Source organism: Phragmites australis, chromosome 4 (assembly GCF_958298935.1).
Source record: "Phragmites australis chromosome 4, lpPhrAust1.1, whole genome shotgun sequence".
Lineage (NCBI taxonomy): Eukaryota > Viridiplantae > Streptophyta > Magnoliopsida > Poales > Poaceae > Phragmites > Phragmites australis.
The window spans coordinates 49,235,977-49,251,680 of record NC_084924.1 but is presented as its reverse complement, the minus strand read 5'-3'; the positions used below and the strand labels follow the sequence as shown (position 1 = coordinate 49,251,680).

Genomic DNA, 15,704 nt, shown 5'->3' with positions numbered 1-15,704 from the left:
GTGATGTGTCATGATTATGACCCGTCACCTATGACCGTGTTAACAAATAAGTGATCCAGAGCGTTTTCGGTAAAACGGGTAGAACTTTTACATACAAACTTTCATTTTGATGTTTTTTTATTCTACGGATATCTAACAAAGTTACATCCGTTTCTTCCCGACTTTATCGGGTTCGATAACTTTTTCGAGGCAAAAAATGGATTGAAAGATTGAGTTCTCACGCACTAAAATTTCGACAATATTTTCGAAACTCACGTTTGTGTCCATAGCCGTCATCCCTTACATAAAACTTGAGCAGAAATATATAATAATTTTTATTCTAATGCTGCTAAGGTGAGAGAAAAAAAGAGAAAAATAAAAAAAATATAGCATCAAGTTGTGTACGTATTTACTACATAAGAAGAAAATTAAGTATGTTGTGATAGGAAATTGATTGATTAATACATCTAATGATTGATTGATTAAAATTCATTCATCTACTCTGTTTTATCAAACTGATCATTAGTGATAGATCACAAATTAACACGTTACTAATGACTCTCTAGGATGACCCATAATTATTAGTGACGGATCACAACTTAACTCGTCACTTATGACTAGCCAAGAATGACCAGTCACTTATAACTGGTAATAAGTGACGGATCACAAATTGACCCGTTACTTATGATTGATCAAGGATGACCAGTCATTTATGATTGGTAATAAGTGATGAGTCGTAACTTGATCCGTTATTTATGACTAATTTAGGATGACTCGTCACTTATAAGGGTCATAACTATGAATCGTCACTATTATCATAAGTGACGGATCATATTATGGTCCGTCATTAATTTTGTGTATCTTTTATCTATTTTTCACATAATGATCTTCGCTTGGTGGAAAGCTTTGTTGAATTTAAACTTTTTTTTACAGGCCGTTCTTATAATAAGCATGTACATGAATGTGCTAAGATTGTATCTTGTAGCTTGACTAGGGGTGAGTGGCGTGATGAAGCACCTCTACCGTTCGTAGATGTCTTGTACTTGATTGTAACTCTGATATACCCCGAGTAATGAAGCTCTTTGATCTTAAAAAAAGTTCTTTATAGGAACAATTAAGGATTAACCTTGCCGCAACCTAGGTTAGTAGACTGGTATAAGACCAACCTGATGTCCATCTCCTTCTTTGAATGCTAGAGAGTTCAAAGACTCCGAACAACCATCTTTTTTATAAAAAAAAATTAGAAGTAATTTTGGTTTTATCCCTTAAATTTGTTATGTTTTCATTTCTTTTATTACATTCACAATCTTCAAAATACTATTTTTGGTGGAGCAGGTTACCAGGGATCATGGCATTCGATATTAGTTTATCGACCCGCAAACAAATGAAGCAAAGTTGCTTCAGTAAAATAATTGATATATTTGATTGTTTTGTTCCTAGACGCTCCTAAAAAAACAAACATGTGGCATCATCTTGTTTTAGATGGAGATATCAGATTGAATATGATGGAATAAATCGTACAGGATAACCAAACCCATTGTCATGAAGTGTGGTCTGGGTCCCGGAAGTGCAACTGCACAAAAAGGAGGATTGAGCTTCACGAGTGCGCCAATCCTTCTCAAAATGACATACTAATCTATTACCTATATTAAAGTGGCAAGAACCGAAAGTTAAAAAGGCAATAAGAGAAGGTCAAGAGGTATTGTATATACTGTAGCAGTAGGTCCTACATATGTGTATGTATATATATGGCTACATATACATATACATTATATGTGTGTATATATATCTATACTATACATGTATATATATACATGTATTTACACATATAATATATTTTTTATTTTTAGGAAATTTTAGAAAAATATCAAAATAAATATTAGTTATATTGATAAATCGGTTGAAATAATCTAAAATACAAATAAAAATATTTAAAACTAAAAAATATGAAACAAATTTTGTTAGATTCGTATTACTGTCGTATACATATTAAAATTACGTGCATATATGAAAGTACTATTGTTTTCCCTATAATTGAATGAATGCGTTAAATATTAATAAATTCATAAATAAATATTGAAATATCTAAAATTAGTGAACCTAATTTTTCACTAATTTTTTATTCTTCTTTTATCATGCTCTATGCAACAACAAAAAAATGGACGTGGTGTAGTTGTGCTAATCCGCCTAGTAATTTGATGTTCTGCCAAAACTTGAGCATCCACTGATCATACCAATCAGACGGAAGATTAATTATTGTGATGTTGGAGATTCTAATCTTTCGTCTAGAAACCCCTGGTACCTCATGAAAGGATTTCTCACCTTTGTCTCCATCTCTCAATCTTCGATTATACACCATGGCGTGCTTCGAACAAACACATTCATTGCCTTCTGGAATAAACAATGACAGAAAGATCAGAAAAAAAGCCTCTGGCTGAGACAAAAAAAAATGCAGATTAAATATAAATGAATGAATTTGGAAAAAAATATTAACCTCAGGATGACAGGTTTTCTTGCTGTTCTTGGTTTAAAGTTGGTCCACGTCATACTTGAAAAATCATTACAGCGAGATCAATTGAGGATAGTATGAGGCCAATGAAAATGGCACAAGAAATTAGATTTGACCAAAAAAAAACTAGAGGTGTTGCGCAAGACTTCCCTGGTACTAGTTGGACCAAGAAAGTATACCTTCCAGAAAAGAAAAGAAAAAGAAAGGAAGGATGAGAAGATCAAAATACACAGTGCCGGTCTAAAAAACGCCGGAAAGGATGAAAAAGTCAAAATACATGATGCTTGTTCAAAAAACGCATAGCCAAACTTGTCTTTGTAGCTATCGCCATCGTTTGAGTCTCATTAACTATTTAGATAACGTTGTTGTGTAATTTTTTTGTTTGCCCAGTGGCCATTTTTATTGATATAAGGCTGATGTCTCAATTTGGACAATTACACATAAGGTCAGATAATATTTCAGTAAAATACCACTAAGAAAGGAAAATACATCATGGCATCGTGCATGTAGCATGTCACTGGCAGATCCATGGACAAGCGAGCAAATTCAGTCGTCTTCTTTACCCCTCCTTGGCTGTGCCTGCTCCGAGCCTCCGATCCGTCCCTCACTGGCGTGGTGAGCCTCCAAACCAAATCCTCCTGTTCTCAACCGATCCCAGAGATCACGGTCCCCATCCATCCCACCATCATCCATCTTCCCCCTCTCTCCTCTTTCTTCCTCGTCCTCCTGTGCTTTTTATTACTCTTCTCCACTCATTAGCTTTTGGTTGTTGTTGGTTGGTTCCCTTCTTGAGAGTCGTGAGCCCCCCCGAAACACAACTGGGTACATCATCCATCCCCAAGTGGAGAGAGAGAGAGAGAGAGAGAGAGAGAGAGAGAGAGAGAGAGGGAGGCAAGAACCGGGGAGGCAGGAGAGGACACCATCGGCAGTGGGCGCGCCATAAGTGGGGCACGCGCGATTCTCCCGACACCCAAGAACTGCGAGATCCGCCCGTCCCGTTCGCTCACCGCCGTCGCCGGCGAAAGCTTCTTCCTTGATGCAGCCGGGGCGCGGCCTCGAGTTTTTGAGTTCCCAGAGACCCGCGTGGTGATCCGGTCCGCTTCTTGCGGTGCGGGCTCGTGTCCATGGCGCGGACGCGCTTCTTGGTCGCGGGGGAAGAGCAAGAGGAGTTCTTTGACTCGAGGGAGGTCCTGTCGCCAGCGTCCGTCTCGTCGCCGACGAGTTCCGGCCGCCACGGCAACGGGTGGCTCTTCGGCGAGCCGCTGCTCGAGGTCTGGGTCAGGGACCCGTGCAGCGTCCATGAGCGCCGCCAGAGGTTCGTCAAGTCCTTGGGCCTCTTTCATCCGAGCCCCTACGGCGCGCGACCCGACGAGGAGCCGTGCAGGAGGTCTGAGGCCACCGACGAGATCCTCCTGGCCAGCCCCAGTGCCGAGTTGTTCTCAGCCGCCCCAAGTTTTGCGTTTAGGGGAGGGGAGCCGCCAGCCTGCGGGGACGGTGTCGCTGACACGGAGTTGGAGTTGGAGTGCGTCTTCAAGAACTTGGACGATGGCACAGTGTTTGTGGTCGACGAGATGGGTAAGGATGGGAGCTTCCAGAGCCTTAGGGAGAGGCGGTCGAACCGGACGGTTACTGCGGCAGAATTCGAGCAGACCTTTGGCTCATCACCTTTCATCCGTGAGCTGATGCGGCGGGTGGACGATTCGGACGAGCCCTCCACCCCGGAGAAGACTGTGCTGAGGAGGAGGAGGAGGAGGAGGAGGAGGCTTGGATGGCTGCGAAGGCTGGGAATTGTTGCTTGTGTTATTGATGCAGAAGAGGAAGACGATGAGATGAATTCAACATCCTCCAGTTCTTGCCGGAGTATATCTGGGAAGGTTGATAGGGTCAAGGTGAGGCCATACAAGAAGCGGTCAAAGGAATTATCTGCGGTGTACAAGGGCCAAGTCATCAAGGCACATGAGGGCGCAATTATGACCATGAAGTTTAGCTCTGATGGCCAGTATTTGGCTACTGGAGGTGAGGACGGGGTTGTTCGCGTGTGGCGTGTGGTGGAAGGCGAGAGACCTGATGAACATGATTTTGTTGAGGATGATCCTTCATGTGTGTTCTTCACAGTCAATGAAAACTCTGAATTGGCTCCCATCAATTCCTGCGAAGGAGGTAAGGGCAAGCATAACAAGAGCTCAAAGGGGGCTGCAGATCCAGCTTGTGTTGTGATTCCTCACCGGACCTTCGCCTTATCTGAGGATCCTGTGCATGAATTCCATGGGCATGATGATGTCATCTTAGATCTTTCATGGTCAACGAATAGGGTGAGTTGAAGTTCAGCGTTGTGTTTCTATGTACCTATGACTGTTTGATCATCTAACCTTTACTTGCTTTTATGCAGGAACTACTTTCTGCATCCATGGACAAAACTGTTCGATTGTGGAAGGTTGGGTGCAATAGTTGTCTGAAGGTTTTTTCCCATAAAAACTATGGTAAATCCTTTCCCCATTAACTGCCAGATTACACTGCCTGGCTCTTGGCATCTGATGCTGACATTCTGGATATTGCTATTATGCAGTGACATGCATTCAGTTTAAACCTACCAATGGCGATTATTTCATTAGTGGTTGTATCGATGGGATGGTTCGTATCTGGGATGTTCCTAGATGCCAAGTTGTGGACTGGACTGACAGCAAAGAGATAGTCACTGCAGTTTGTTACCGCCCAGATGGAAAGGTTCATTCAAATATCCTTGCAACAATCAAATTTTACCAAGTGGTTATTTGTTGATCCACTTGAAAGTTAAAAGTTCATATTTTTGCTGGTTTCATTCAGGGCGCAGTGGTTGGGACAATAACAGGAAATTGCCGCTACTATGATGCATCAGGTAATCATAAGTTATTCTGCTCATGAGATTCGATTGATGTTTGTGCGCTTTCTGATTATTGGTAAACAAGTGTCTGTAGAGAAGTAGCTTCAAATAACAACATTTGTTTGTTTATATGTCAATATCGTTTGCTTTCATGTGGACATCATAGATGTATATGCAATTTGCCAATGATGGAAATATCATGATTTGTCCTCGGTATGAGAATAGTGATGGCTGGACTGTTGATATCTTCTTATTGGTACATAAATTATCTGAGCTCTCTATGCGTACAAATTGAAATGTGCCACAACAGTCATGTTACAGTTCTTTCATACTGGAAAGATATAAGTGCTAAGACCGAATTTCGAATATATATCGATGATAGAAATATGAATGTACTACTCATCGGTGAAAAGTTTATATGATGAAGTATTCTTGGATAAAATGTAAGGCCAGAATCTATGAGATTCCTTAACAGTCATAACCAAAGAGTTCTTGTCCTGCTGATAGATCTTAAGAATATATTTGAAAAATAGTAAACTTGTTTTGAAGGCCTTAGAAATGAATCATTATATGCAAAGAGTTGTTAAGCTGTTTGGTTTTTATGGAGTACAAGAATATAATTTCTTAGCTGCCTTTTTTTAATGCACTGAAGTATGATGTTTATCAAAGCATATGTGTATCCAACTTCTAATTCAGTATCCATTTCATTATTCAGAAAATCATCTAGAGCTGGAATCCCAAGTCCCCCTGTATGGCAGAAAGAAATCTCCACTTAAAAGAATAATTGGTTTCCAGGTATGGAGCTACTGACCTTGTGCACTCAATTTTCTTGTATTGAATATTCTGAATATCGTTAATATGGTCATTGATTCTTATATAGCCTTTTGATCACTTGCATGAACAGTACTGCCCATCTGATCCAAAGAGACTGATGGTGACATCTGGTGACTCACAAATTCGCATTCTTGATGGGGTTCATGTAGTTTCCAACTACAAAGGTACTAACACCTCTTCTAAGATTACTCTCGAAAGTTGCTCATTCTTGACCCCTTAAGTTTATATGCCCTCCGTTCTCAGGGTTGCGAAGTTCAAGTCAAGTTGCTGCATCATTCACACCAGATGGCGGTCACATTATTTCTGCTAGCGATGACTCCAGTATCTATATGTGGAATTATGCAAACCAAATCGCCCCCATCACAAGCCGTGTGAAGACCGTATGGTCATATGAACGCTTCTCCTGCAACGATGTGTCTATTGCAATACCATGGAATTCCTCGTCAGCAAAGAGTTCTATTTCTCTAGCTTGCAACATCCCTTCTTCGCGCCAAGAGGTTTCTGATGACTTCTGCAACTTGGAAGACACTAGGCCATACTGCCATGCTGAAGCTTCGCTTGATTGTGATAACTTGTATCAATTGCCATCTGGGAATTTCACTCTTAGCAGTGCATTCTTTGCGGAGTCTGCTCCAAGGGGATCAGCAACATGGCCAGAAGAGCACTTGCCATCCAATTCAGTGACGCCATCATCTACCTTGCACAAATCTCAGTACAAGTTCCTGAAGGCTTCTTGCCAGAGTGCCACCACGCATGCTTGGGGTCAGGTCATCGTCACTGCAGGTTGGGATGGCCACATCAGGTCATTCCAGAATTATGGTTTGCCTGTGCAAGTGTGACATGATGCAAGACATGCATATTTTCACCTTTGCTTGATCAGTGGATATCCTAGAAACGGCAGCTCACAAGTCCATTGCAAAAGCTTTGATGGCCTCAGAAGCTTGGTTGGCTGAAGCTGATGCTCGTCCAGATAATGATTACAGCACAAAGAGTCAAAGGGTTGGGTGCTTGTGTTGAATTGCTTGTGGACCAGAAGTTGTATGTAGTCCAGTGGTCCTGCAAGATCTCGACAGCGTCGACACTTTGTGGGAGGCCCGGGGAAGATGGATGGCCTCAGACTTGCACAATGAGTGTGGGGTTTTGGCAGCAATACCTTGATGTTGTTTCTTTTCTTTGTTTTGACTCCTTTTAGGGTCCTCCGTAAATATATATAGAGGATGAACATATTTTTGCCAGTTTGGATTCCCCTTGCCCTGATCTGATGGTCTACAAGGCGAGCTGGGAGGTAGAGTTCACTGTTGGATAGGAAAATTCAGTTCTGGGGTGCACATATTGGATTCATTTCATTTGTTTACATGCCATCATTCATAGCCTGCCTTTATGATGAACTGTGCATAGTTGATGCTTCCATCTCTCTGTGTTGGAGAAACCATTGCTTTGTGGTGGACATGGTCAGGTGGCTGTGGGGGACCTTTGTGCAGGCCTTTCTGGATAGGCATAGTGCAGTAAGCTCTGATGGGTTTCCTAACTCCAGGGAGCCGGCCTGGGTGTGGGAGTATGGGAACTCGTCACTCATGGTCATGAGCGCTTATAGCTGGGTCCATGTCAAGATCTTTGGCCTTTTATCTCCTGCATCGTCAATGTCATGACCCATGTCCCTTTTCTTTCAGATCTCCCGCATCTTGGGGTGATCTTCATCTGCTCGGGAAGTTGACATTACCCAAATTTGCCATAAGAAGTTACTACCTTTTGCTCTGCATTTTATGCTTTGCAAAGCTTCCTGTTCCATTCAAGATTCAGGTTACATTTCCTCTAAAGTTGAGAAGCAAGGGTTTATCGCGGAATCATGAAGTTTTTTCAAGGACTTAGCTCTGAATGCCTGTGCAGTGACAGCAATGGCGTCAAAGCAAGGTCATGGGTCGCGAGTCGGGAGATACATGCCCAGTGCAGTGTTAAAAAATCTTTCTGCCAAGACTCAGGATGTGACAGGGTTGCCCACTAGCACTAGGTGATGATACCATGCCCACTAGCATGGCCTGAGGCCTGTCTCATTTTATCCAGCAGTTGATGTTGTTTCAGTGCCAGTCTGTGGGACGATGGATGGGGGATTTTTTTATTTATAGATTTTTTATTTTTAATATTTATAAAATTACACGATCATTTGAACCATTGTAAGAATAAGTTATCATCATCCATTCATCGGATGACACTTATGGGTTCCGCAGCTTAGAAGATTAAATATTAAAAAAAAATACGAACAGACCACGTAAGTACCCCCACTGATCGTATGATACCTTTTGCACCGTTCTTAATCGCTCATGCTCTGCTCGTGTGCATGGGTACTGGCGTGTTTATTTTTTATTCAACTCTTGATTTTATCTAGAGTATAAAAGTGTTCTAAAAATTCTAACTATTTTTATAAGTAAACTAAAGCTCACTAGCAACCTATTTTAATTAGTTTGATCCAAAAAACCTAATCTAATATTTAATTAAAATTATCCAAATAAACCTACTTTTATAATTTCTATCAATTTTTAATGTCTCAAATAAATTTCCAAAAATAAGAGAAAATTCACTACTATTCTTATCATGTGATTTACTAATTTATAAAAATATTTTTGACCCCAAGTTATTTTGTGAAAAAGTGAGTTCCTTTGTAATGCTCTATTTATATGTATTTTTATCATTTCATGTGATATTCTCTTTTTAAATTAAATATTAGCTTAGGATTTTTAATTAAATTAATTAAAATGGGTTGCTAGTGAGCTCTAATTTACTTATAAAAAAGTTTAGAATATTTAGACCACTTTTGTACTCTAGATAAAATCAAGAGTTAAATAAAAAATAAACACACGTACCCATGCATATAAGCAGAGCACGAGCTAACTGATGTCTACCGAATAGTGCAAAAGTATCACCCAATCAGTGGGCGATACCTTTTGTGGGCCCGCTGGTGCAATATCTCATCCGTTCCTTGGCGACAGCAAGGTGTCACTCAGTGAACGGGTGATACGTGGTCTGATCATATTTTTTGTATTTCTTAATCTTCTAAGCTGCAGCGCTCACAAACGGACGACGGTAGCCTAGTCTTATAATTTATTGAAGTAATCATGTAATTTTACAAATATTAAAAAAAATCATGGATGGGACCGTGACCATCCCATCCTTCCGGCCTCCTGGGGGACAAGGCCGTGTGAAGTGAGGCCAGGAATTGTAATTTTAGAGATGCATGCAGCAGTACACTGCACTGACTCCTGCATCAGAGCTGAGAATGATGATGGCATCCTCTCATCTCATCCCCCTCCTGAAGGAAGTTTTTGTCTCCAGGTAGACGAGTCACTGTGAAACCGGGCCCGGCCGCCGGAGGGCGACGTCCCACGAGGAGAAGAGCAGAGGACCCATTGCCCATGGCTATGTCCCATGGGTGATGGCAGTGCGTCCCCTTCGGCCGTTGCCCTGGCCGCGGGTGAAGTGATGGGCCGATCCAACTTGTTTGTGCTTTCTTTTCTTTCATGACCAACGCTCGCTCTTCAGATGCCCTTGTGCATGGCATTTCGCGTTATGATTTGAGTTGTCATGAGCCATGCATGCAGGGTACAGCAGCCAGCCATACATGCCTGGAGCTTATCGTCGCCATGGGTGGCATCCAATGGAGCGCCATGCAAGCGTGGTCTCATTGTTTTTTTTTTTTTTTACTGCTGCGGTGGTGGGCTACTAATTCTCGGTTTAACCAAGTGGTAAGATGCATTGTGCAGCTGCATTTCACTGTGGAAAATGTTGCAATCCACTGCACAAAATGCAAGCTGTACTTGATGCTGCTGCTGCTAGGAGTACTCATTTTCCTCTTTGATCCCGTCCTGATGTTGGGTGTACTTGATGCTCTCAATATGCTCTCTATGCTTGATATACTTATCATGTAGCATCATTGCGTCCATTTCCCAGGTCAATATCCGGAAACCTGTTGCTCTGCTCTCTGCTGGTTGACAAGCGGCAAAAAGCCAAATTGTCTTAAGAGACTTGAAGAGTATATTCTTCACTGGTGTACCCTATTGTTACCACATGTCGTTTTCTCAGGGAAAAAACTTACCGCAAGTCTAGTAAAGGCAGGAAGTCTTGTCATAGGGCGACAAAGAAAAAAAAAGTGAGAGGTGTAGCCGTTCATGTCATATTCCGACAAATGAAATCCCTGTATTGACTCAAATGGGATTACAATCCTAACGAGATGGCTCATGTAACATCAATGACGTCGATTGCTCAATCAGGAGAGTAAAGCCGCGAGGAGATTGAGAGTTTAAAGAGGGAGTTTATGTTGCGATATCACATGAGAGTTTGTTTCTTAGTCACAATCCCTTGTTTGAGAAAAAAAAGAACTCTGTTAATAGCTTTCTGCATGAATTAGATTGTTTTCTAAGTAACAATGAATATTTTGCATTTGAAATGGGACTACAATCCTAATGAGGTTAAATTGCCGCTAAAAAAATGATGTTACATTGCTTAATCAGGAGAGTAAAGCTACTATAGTTACCTGTTGGTGGTCACTGAGTAGTGATTGGTTGCTCGTGTGGATTTTGCCTATATGGATTATATATGTTAGGCTGAGGGAAATAGAATGGATGAGGTTATATTTGTTGAAAAAAAATATTTCGTCAATTGTATCTGTCTGAACAGGTTAAGATGATTTTCTATTTGGTTAACTGAATCTAAAATTATATGAGCATATACAAGAGTTGAGAGTGTGATTGGTTTCTTATATGAAGGTTATTTTATGACACTGATCAGAGGTCTGTTATGGTTATACATTTGTATCTATCGTGTCAAACTAGAACAATACATGTAAGCAACCAAACACGTTTCTCTTTAAGATTATACGTATTCAACAGACCAGGTTCCTTCTATGCAGGAAACCAATTAGCCCCTGACCTGCGGCTCAACATTTCTCCCGTGTCACTAATATGTGGGTCCCGTAGGAATCGAATAAATTTGTTCTATTAGGGTCTTATTGGTTGCCGGCATAAGAGCAACTTAACACGAGGATGTATATAATCTCAGAAAAAAGCGTGTTTGGTTGCTCACATGTACTATTCTAGTTCGGTGGATGCAAAAGTACATCCGCAGTCTGGCTCGACGGATGCAAGCTCCTGTATCTACTCATGGAGGCTCCTGCATCCGCTCATGCAGGCAGGCACACTTATCAGTGTCGCAAAATCACATTATCAACTCTTGTATCCGTTCATACGGCTTCATATTTGGTCAACCAAATAGAAACTCATCTCAACCTGAGTGTCAGGAACCTAGCTAACCAGCAGTCGACGCGATCCTCCCTAGGCACAATGAGTACTCCGAGGCTACTCGCCACCCAAGCATAGGAAAAATCCACATAAAGACAATCACTTTTTGTTACAAAGCGACCACTCGGATAAGGTCCGGGGGCCGATTCTAGATGACCTCGAGAAAATACTCCTAAGATCCAAAGATACCCCTAAGCGGGTCGAACCGGATGGTTCAAAGGCAGGAACTGTCGATGTAAAGATACCCCTAAGCGGCTACTGTTGATGTAAAGAATATGGGCCCCTCGCTAGGATGGCCCACAACTGCTAGTTTTTGCATGACCAATTTTCTTTCTCTAATCTGGACCCACCGCGCGACCACGACCTTGACCTATGCTGGAATTCCCACAATCAACCTCTACTTGTCATGGGATAGGTACTCGTCCAACCGGTCAACTTTCATTTAATACCGCTACTCATATCGTTTTTCTTCCCCAAACGCTCTACTCTGGTTAAGGCGACTAAGGCCAACGCGGAGCTTCCGTGTCCCATCTCATAACATTAATTGCTGTAGGATGAGCTTGTAGACGCAACAACGAGCGTGGCAGGCAGAATGGGAAACTAGTGATAGGACATGGCAGGTCGGGCGACCTAGGAGCGATAAGCGGGGATGCGGCCGACGGATGAGACGTGCACCGCGGTGCTTCAGTATAAGCACAACACATGCGTACCCTATAGTGGTAGTCTATGTTGACCATCTAGGGAGGCATGGATCTTTTTTTTTATACCCATATGTAAGACTCATATTCCTCTATAATATAAAGGGAGGGGAGTCCGACTTGAAGGAGGAGAGATCTTTATAACATGAAAACATACTCAATGAGAGGAAAATACACTATGTAAGGTTATTACGCTATAGCAGATCTGAACTTGAATAATCTCTCGTGTTCTTAAATAGTATACACACATTTCCGCGTACGCACACAAAACGTAGATCACACACCCGTCGTTTGGTACACCCTAGAATTATTATTAAAAATTAACCCTAACAATAATGAAATAATGGCAAGATAATCAAACAACCCTTGCTCTGAATGTCAAATAAGCAAAGATAATATTAGAAATCGTAAATAAGCGAAATCGGTTGGGGATGAAAATAATCAATTCGCTCCTCCCACAACATCCCTGCTTTAGGCCAACTCCAACGGAGCCGGCTTTTCTCTCCCGCATCACTGTGTTGACGAATCCTGCTGTATTTTGCACATCGCTGCCTCCCGCAACCCACTCCAACAGAGTCTGTATTGGGCCAACAGTGATACGGACAGAGGCTCCCAGTGGGTATTTTTGCAGATGAATACGGGAGGCTGTAATACTGTTCAGAGAGTATACACGTGGGTCTGAGGGAAGAGAGAGAGTAATAAAAGGTGTAAAATAGGGTAGCTGTTGGAGATGAAAAAATATATGATGTTGTAATAATGTTTGAAGATGCTATAATAATATTATAGAGATGAAATTTTAGAGTATCTGTTGAAAATTGTCTCGGTGAAACCCGCGGCAACGAGAGGAGCGGAAGCGGCGACAAGCAGGTGGCCGGCGGTGGCGCCGCCGCCGCATCGGCGCTTTCGAGCCCCTGGAGAGCGCTGCTCCAGCGAGCGTTGGAGGCCAACGCCCACCTCAGGCACTCGACCTACTTCCAACTCGTACGCTTCGATCGCCGTTTACACCCTCCTCCGATTTGGGGAAAACAAAAATTTCTCAACGATCGATTCGTTTCAGGCCACGGTGGGGTCGGCGGCAGGCCGGCGAATAGGACCGTCGTGTCTAGGTATCTGGGATGGGATCGCGTTGTTCTGCGCCCTCCACGCTTCATTTTTTTTTTGTTACCAGGTTTGATCTAGAATTTCAATTTGTTCTTAAGGGTTTCCAGGAACACTGCGATAAGATTCAGATTAATACGGATGCCCGAAGCAACAAGGTGTGTTGCTAAGCTTGTTGCTAACTCCTGTGTTGATTTAGCGGGGTTTTTTTTGCTGTTCATTGATTCCCTTGCACGCTTCGATGTGTAAATTTTGATTGAACAGATCGGTGAGATCAAGAGTTGCCCCTTCGGTGAGGTGCGCTTTTTAAGAATTGTCACACTTACATTACTTTATTATCCATAATCAAGATATATGGACACAGCTTAGGCATTACAGATGACAAATGCATATTTAGAAGGGCCTGATCTTCTGTCATCCTGCAGATTTGTTGGTACTTCACAGACGGCTGGGAGCAATTCCGTATCAGTGGTGGCATAGATGTGATTGATGGTTCCAGTGTAGACCCTACAAAGCTCCAGGTTAGAGCCGACCAGTGCTGCATTGTGTAGTATTATGCTACATTGTGGGATATGTTAGAAATTGAAATAATACTGTAGTGCGCTAGCCTCGTTACGTGCACACCAGCCAGTTGTTCTAGTAGTTCAGTTTAGTGTAGCTTCACTTCAAGTTCACATGCGTTTGTTCATGCCATCAGACTCAATCATATGTTCTTGTCACACCTCAACTACCTGTCAAAGCTTTTGTATATGCTGCTTCGGATAGCACTATCTCTTGCCGTGTTCTATTGCTTATATAATGTACAGTCCTGTGTTCAATCGATGGTAAATGATGGTTGTCACTTCTTTCACAGCACAGAGAGAAAGCTTGGTTCGCGAGCTCAGTGAAGTCGAGATTGCAGTACTTAGGACCACAGCCTTCCTGCTGTAGATGATGAGCACGTTGAGGATGTTCATCTCGATCCATCAGCTGACCCAGTAGATGCCTTTTGCCTTCTGGTTTTTGATCCGGAAAAGGTTAAGCAACCTTTCTTCACTTTGTTGGTGTTGCTCACATGTTTTGAACTACCATGTGTTTACTGAACTTGTCGAGTTGTGCATACTGTGTTTACTGTTTTCATGGAGTTGGCAAACCTAAAATTTGAGTTTGACTTACTGCAAGTTTCCAGTTTTTCAGTCCCAACCGAAATAATTTATACCAGCAAAAAAGTTATATATTCAGAATTTATTTGTTAGTTCCCCAGTTGTTGATTTGATCCCAAAATTGGATGGGTTGTGTGTTAGCATAAAACTGTAATACTGGAAAGATGTGAGAAAATGGTGTCTTTGGCAAGCAATTAAGAAAGCAATGACATTGTAGTGGATCGATCTAATGTATTCCTATTGTGTATGCGTAGTTGTGGTTCTTTTTACTGTATTGAATCCACTCACGTCTACTATTTTCCTACCAAATATTACTCATATTTATTTAGTATATCCATCTCAATGCCATATTATTTTGATCCCCAGCTAACTGGGCACTGCCACTAACTGCCCAAATATCGGGAAATCCTGGCAAATCTTAGTAGATTACTGTTTTTATTTTTGAGAAAGGGACCAACCCAGACCACCTGGGCAAAAGCTGTTGTTGCTGGATACATGAAGTCTTATCAATGATTAATCATCTAACGTTCACTTGTATATTGTGCTTAGGTTGTTCATAAGAAGCCAAAAAGAAGACGGATCCAGCGATTGGATGGCTGTAGACTGCTGTAGAACTTTATTTACGAACTTCTTGTGGTAAGAAAACTATCACGATTCTTCCTTATCTTTTCTATCCTTTCAAAATGTTTAGGTGAGCATCATTTATACATTTGAGATCTTTTGGACGGTCATACGTTTGAGATATCGGGAATGCTTTGTCGGAATCACAGTAATTTGTTATTTTACTCTACCTGAACATACAGGTAGAATGTAATAGGGATTGACAACTACTGTTAATAGAGGGGTATATCTTCAAATATCTAAGAATTCTTACACAACATGTCGCTTCTTAGGGATCGGGGTAATTTTCCAAAGATGCCGGGTGTGATACTTTGCTGTTTGTGTGTTTTTTTTAAATGAACTGGTAGGAGAGCTGTCTATTATATTGATAAGAGGAAAAGCCCGAGCTAACTTGCTTGATTAATTAAGGGACAATCGAGCACAAAATCTTAAATACAACGGGTAAACTACCCAGCTAAACTAGACCCAGAGCACTGCAGAAATGACCCAAACTTCGATAACCTAGCTATCTTGGTCAAAAACGCCATGTAACAGACCAAAGTCAGACCAAGCCGCAAGGAAATCCTAGGTGACGTCTCCAAGCAGGCCACAATGCCAAAGACATTATCGTCACCAATTCGGAAAATCAGAATTGGGGTTTTACCTAAAAAACCTCCTGGAGTAAGCAGGAAACTT

General features: G+C 41.8%; 1 protein-coding gene and 1 pseudogene across 1 annotated transcript; both read left to right on the top strand.

The window, feature by feature from the left end:
- Positions 1-2,922: 2,922 nt before the first annotated feature.
- Positions 2,923-7,563, top strand: LOC133917087 (uncharacterized). The gene is made up of 7 exons (XM_062361058.1): positions 2,923-4,800; positions 4,878-4,968; positions 5,055-5,212; positions 5,312-5,363; positions 6,064-6,143; positions 6,253-6,346; positions 6,426-7,563. Exons 1-7 carry the CDS (start codon positions 3,613-3,615, stop codon positions 7,019-7,021), a joined length of 2,259 nt encoding a protein of 752 aa, XP_062217042.1. The 5' UTR covers positions 2,923-3,612; the 3' UTR covers positions 7,022-7,563.
- A 5,423-nt stretch (positions 7,564-12,986) lies between these two features.
- Positions 12,987-15,267, top strand: LOC133917086 (pyridoxine/pyridoxamine 5'-phosphate oxidase 2-like; annotated as a pseudogene).
- Positions 15,268-15,704: the final 437 nt, after the last annotated feature.